At 49.7% G+C, this 6,000-nt stretch overlaps 1 protein-coding gene across 1 annotated transcript in view; it reads left to right on the top strand.

The window, feature by feature from the left end:
* Nucleotides 1-412: 412 nt before the first annotated feature.
* The window catches only part of LOC115092612 (acetylserotonin O-methyltransferase-like), a 58,703-nt gene continuing 53,115 nt past the window's right edge, over nucleotides 413-6,000 (top strand). The window contains exon 1 of the mRNA XM_029603645.1: nucleotides 413-833. Within this exon, the coding sequence (XP_029459505.1) occupies nucleotides 831-833 (3 nt within the window). The 5' untranslated portion in view covers nucleotides 413-830. The remainder of the gene's footprint in view (nucleotides 834-6,000) is intronic.

The raw sequence follows: 6,000 nt of genomic DNA, 5'->3' as shown, positions 1-6,000 counted from the left end.
GTCAGAGCAATTGAGGTCTCTGTTTGAGTAACAGTCCTCCAGATATCTTTAAATGTCACCACATCTGGCTTGGCCAGAACGTCTTGTGATGCAGATAAAAATAAATCTGAAGGAAAACAGACTGCAGTTAGGATAGGAATCCTTCTCCCTGCATTAGGTCCTAATAAGGAAGGAAACATCATTTAAACTGTGCTGGGCCCATCACCCTTTTCATCCAGATAGACAGGGGAAGCAATATTTTGAGACACCTGGCCAGTCTCAGTTCTTCCTACATCACCTGAGAAGATAACAGACTCAAGTGAGTGTGATAGTGCCATATTTCCTAGAAAGATGTTTCCGGCACCCATATTCATAGAAGAAGAAGGAGGAGGAGGAGTACAAGCTCCAGAACTTAAGGAGACCTCACCTGCTGTTTCCTGTGAATCTTTAGCAAGTTGATCAGCAGGTGAATAATACATCCATCCATCAGTCCCCTAAAAGGAGTTGAGGCTGTGAGGAAAACCAAGATCTTCCTTTTTCATTTTCTCCCCATTGAAGCAAAAACTTACAAAATTTCCTCAAGAGGCGCGACCCTTAGGTGTGTGGCTTCACTGCACTTTTATTGCCATTGCAGCCTCAGCTGGGATCAAGGCCCCGAAGTGTCCGGCACAATGCTTGATCGAGGAGTCACAGCCAGCAGCAGGAACAGCTGATAGATGGAAAGCCCCAATGTTCTCCGGAAGGGTGCCTGCTTTTGTTAGCATCGCAGCCTCAGTGGGGATCAAGGTCCCATAGTGCCCAGCACAGTGCCTGATCAAAGAGTCACGGCCAGGAGCAGGAACAGCTGATATATGGTAAGGCCTGGATTCTTGTTTTAAACTTCTAGTTTCTAAATAAACAGTAGAGCAATTCAAACGTTAGCATGTGGCATTTCTATAAGAGGAGACCTTCTAACCAACTTCATCATTGTGAGAATTCACACATCCATTTTATGCACATAAAATATGCATTTATTCCTGCACTTGGATCATTATAATTTTGTCTTTCTGTGCTTAAAACTATGTTAGTAACCCGATTCTGCAAATACTTTAATGCGCACAAAAAATAAGGGCCCCAGTAGGATAGAGTTTGGATTTGTGACATACAAGCTAATTTTGAAATAAGCACGTCATGGTCTATATTTTTGAGGATCTGTTGCGCAGGAGGTGGACCCTTGAGCCGAAGTGGGGTTGATGCTACCCGCAGAGCAAGCCCTACGGGTCCCCACCGTCAGCAGGCAGAGCAGGCTGACTGACGGAGGCCGGCTGGAAATTCGCCATTACAAGCCCTTGTTCCCTTCAGGTTGAGCCCTTGGGTACCAGGGCCGACCGGACTTAGGTGGGCCTCCTCCTAGGTTTTCTCAGGGATGACGAGGAGGTCAGCCAGGGACCAGCATCGGTAGAAGGAGTAGTTGGTCTGATCTGGACGAGGCAGAGTCCCAGAGACAAGGGCGCCAATGAGAACAGGAGGCAGACACAGAGAGCCTGAGCAAGAACAGGTCAAAGCCTGAGAGGCCAAGTCCAGAGTGAAGACAAGAGGAGCATCGTAGAGCAGGCTGAAGTCAAGGCAGGTGGCAGGCAAGGAAGAGTGGCAAGACGAGTGTAGGTCAATACCAGAAGTCAGCTAGCGAATGCTCAGCCAAGGCAAAGGTCAAACCAGGAGATGGGCAGGATCATAGTCAGATGAAGCAGTGGTCAAAGCCAGGAGGCAATCAGTAGTGTGGTCAGACGAGGCAGAGGTCAAAGCCAGGAGACAGTCAGCAGCAGCAACAATGTAACCCATAAGGGTTAAAATAAAAAAAATGTAATTCCCTGGATCTCAGGCTGGGAAACTGGTGTAAGGGGAAAAGCAAAGGAGGGAAAAGAAATAAAAAAAGAAAAAGTTCTAAAAGGAGGAAAGGGGGAATAAAGAGGGCAAGTTTAGGTGTGTCTGAATGGAGGTTCTGTATGCATGTGGCTGTCACAGGGTCACTGAGCTTGGGACGGCTGCTGTCAGCATTCCAAGTGTGACAGTGAAACAGGGAGTGGGTGGGCAGCCTTGAGAGAGGAAGGTTGTGTATAAGAAGATCCTCTCTCTCAAAGGCATTTTTTTTTTTTAGTTTTTTATGACAGTCTGAGAGTGTAAGGGGGTGAGGGTATGAATGAGAGTCTTAGTTAACTTAGAGAGCCCCGCGGGAGTTTGGCTCTAGCTTGTGATTGTGATAGGGACTCTTAAAAGAAAAGGAAAGGAAAATAATTTTCTTGAAGTTTTGTTAGTTTTAAGCTGACAGTGGCCAGTTATTGTAACAAACCTCCTATCTGAACTGGTTGAACTGAACCCTGGCTGCTAGGAAGCCAGACCACTGTTAAGCTGTTGTTACTGTCTGAACTGAAAAGGAATCATTTAGGAATCTAAGGATCCTATATTGATTTAAAAGGAATTTCTTTAGCCCTAAGAAACTTTTGTAAGAAGTTTGTTGGTTTTGAACTGACAGTGGGCTAATTAATTTCCTCTCTGAAGCAGGTTGAGCTTAAACCTGGCTGCTAGGAAAGCAGGACCTCTGATAAGTTACTGTAATTGTCTGAAAGTAAAGGAATCATTTAGGAGTCTGAGGATTCTATATTTATTTTAAAAGATATTTCTTAAGCTTTAAGAAATATTGTGAAAACTGAGGCACAAACAAGAAAAAAAAATCACTATATTTATTTGCCTAAGTGCCTATAATTAAGCCTTTTCATTTTTACTTTCCAAAGAGGGTTAGTATCTGTTACGGATGTGAATCGTGTGCCCGATCATTTTAACGACTGGGGGGGGGGGGGGGGGAATCTGATCGTTACACTCCCGGTATCAGGGTTAGGGCACTGTGTGCAGGAAGATCACAACACTCCCGGTATCAGGGATAGGGCACTGTGTGCAGGAAGATCACAGCACTCCCGGTATCGGTATCAGGGATAGGGCACTGCATGCAGGAAGATCACAACACCCCTGGTATCAGGGATAGGGCACTGCGTGCAGGAAGATCACAGCACTCCCGGTATCAGGGATAGGGCACTGTGTGCAGGAAGATCACAACACTCCTGGTATCAGGGATAGGGCACTGCGTGCAGGAAGATCACAACACTCCCAGTATCAGGGATACGGCACTGCGTGCAGGAAGATCACAACACTCCCGGTATCAGGGATAGGGCACTGCATGCAGAAAGATCACAACACTCCCGGTATCAGGGTTAGGGCACTGTGTGCAGGAAGATCACAACACTCCCGGTATCAGGGATACGGCACTGCATGCAGGAAGATCACAACACTCCCAGTATCAGGGTTAGGGCACTGTGTGCAGGAAGATCACAACACTCCCGGTATCAGGGATATGGCACTGAGTGCAGGAAGATCACAACACTCCCGGTATCAGGGATAGGGCACTGTGTGCAGGAAGATCACAACACTCCCGGTATCAGGGTTAGGGCACTGCGTGCAGGAAGATCACAACACTCCCGGTATCAGGGATAGGGCACTGTGTGCAGGAAGATCACAACACTCCTGGTATTAGGGATAGGGCACTGCATGCAGGAAGATCACAACACCGACCCTTTAAAACCAATTCCTTACCCTCCCCCACCCTCCAGAAACCCCCCCCCCATATGTTAAATTACCTGGTGGTCCAATGGTGGGGGGTCCCGGTGTGATCTCCCGCTCTCGGGCCATCGGCGCCATTTTGGCTGCCACTAATTAAAATGGCGCCGATGGCCCGATAAAAAAAACAACCCACCCGACCCTTTAAATCGACCCCCCTTAGCCTCCCCCACCCTCCCGACCCCCCCCAAAACCTTTTAACATTACCTGGTGGTCCAGGGGGGCCTCGGGGGATGATTTCCCGTTCCCAGGCATCAGCTGCACTAAAATAAAATGGCGCCGATGCCCCTTTGCACTTACCATGTGACAGGGTATCCGTGCCATTGGCCGGCCCCTGTCACATGGTAGGAGCACTGGATGGCCGGCGCCATCTTTACTCCTCAGCCCCTATTATAGGGTATAGTATAATAGGGGCTGATGAGTAAAGATGGCCGGCGCACATGGGAAGGGCAAAGGTGCATTGGCGCCATTTTTTTTTAGCGCAGCTGATGCCTGGGAATGGGAAATTGTCCCCCGAGGCCCCGAGGCCCCCCTGGACCACCAGGTAATGTTAAAAGGTTTTGGGGAGGGGTCGGGAGAGTGGGGGAGGCTAAGGGGGGTCGATTTAAAGGGTCAGGTGGGTTTTTTTTAGCGGCGCGGGCCTCTCTAAAATAAAAATTAGCGATGTGAATTGGAATCGGAAAGGATTCCAATTCACATATCTTAACGATCAGATTTCCACACACCCCCCCAGCCGAACCTGATCGTTAAGACGATCTGGCACACGATTCACATCTCTAGCACTGAGTACAGGAAGATCACAACACCCCTGGTATCAGGGATAGGGCACTAGAGATGTGAATCGTGTGATCGATCGTCTTAACGATTGATTTTGGCTGGGGGGGGAGGGAAATCTGATCGTCATGTTTGGTTTTTTTTAAAAATCGTTAAAAATCGTAAATCGGGGGAGGGCGGGAAAACCGGCACACCAAAACAACTCTAAAACCCACCCCGACCCTTTAAAACAAATCCCCCACCCTCCCGAACCCCCCCAAAATGTTTTAAATTACCTGGGGTCCAGTGGGGGGGGGGGTCCCGGCGTGATCTCCCGCTCTCGGGCCATGGCTGCGTTAATAGAAATGGCGCCGGTGGCCCTTTGCCCTTACCATATGACAGGGCAAAGGTAGCGCCGGCGCCATTTTGGTTCCTGACACCCGACGTCACGAGTGCAGTAGATCGCTCTCGGACCCCCGCTGGACCCCCAGGGACTTTTGGCCAGCTTGGGGGGGCCTCCTGACCCCCACAAGACTTGCCAAAAGTCCAGCGGGGGTCTGGGAGCGACCTCCTGCACTCACCCCGTATTGCCAATATTCAAAATGGCGCCGGCGCTACCTTTGCACTATGTCATACGACCTGTATACATAGTGAGGGCAAAAGTAGCGCCGGCGCCATTTTGAATATTGGCAATACGGGGCAAGTGCAGGAGGTCGCTCCCGGACCCCTGCTGGACTTTTGGCAAGTCTTGTGGGGGTCAGGAGGCCCCCCCAAGCTGGCCAAAAGTCCCTGGGGTCCAGCGGGGGTCCGGGAGCGATCTCCTGCATTCGTGACGGCGGGTGTCAGGAACCAAAATGGCGCCGGCGCTACCTTTGCCCTGTCATATGGTAAGGGCAAAGGGCCACCGGCGCCATTTCTATTAATGCAGCTGTGGCTCGAGAGCGGGAAATCGCGGGAGATCGTGCCGGGACCCCCCCACTGGACCCCAGGTAATTTAAAACATTTTGGGGGGGTTCGGGAGGGTGGGGGATTTGTTTTAAAGGGTCGGGGTGGGTTTTAGGGTTGTTTTGGTGTGCCGGTTTTTCCGCCCTCCCCCTCCCCCGATTTACGATTTTTTGACGATAAATCGGGGGAATTGTTATTGTATCGCGGCTCTAACGATTTTTGACGATTTAAAATATATCTGACAATTGTTTTAAATCGTCAAAAAACGATTCACATCCCTACTGATAACTACAGGCTGGTTAGACTCACGTCGGTGGTGGGAAAAGTAATGGAATCACTGTTGAAAGAAAGAATAGTGAACTATCTACAGTCGCGAGAATTGCTGGACCAGAGGCATGGATTCACCAATAATGGAGTGGGCCATCCAGTGCGCCTACCATGTGACAGGGGCCGGCCAATGGCACGGATACCCTATCACATGGTAAGAGCAAAGGGCCATCGGCGCCGTTTTGATTTGGAGATCGCTCCCGGGACCCCCACTGGACCACCAGGTACCTGTAAAAAGTTTTTTGGGGGGTCGGGAGGGTGGGGGAAGCTAAGGGATTAGTTTTAAAGGGTCAGGATGGGTTTAGGGGTTATTTTTGTGTGCCGTTTTTACCGCCCTCCCCCAAAATG

Source organism: Rhinatrema bivittatum, chromosome 5 (genome assembly GCF_901001135.1).
Source record: "Rhinatrema bivittatum chromosome 5, aRhiBiv1.1, whole genome shotgun sequence".
NCBI lineage: Eukaryota > Metazoa > Chordata > Amphibia > Gymnophiona > Rhinatrematidae > Rhinatrema > Rhinatrema bivittatum.
The sequence above is the reverse complement of the archived record's forward strand: the minus strand, read 5'-3'. Positions and strand labels throughout refer to the sequence as shown.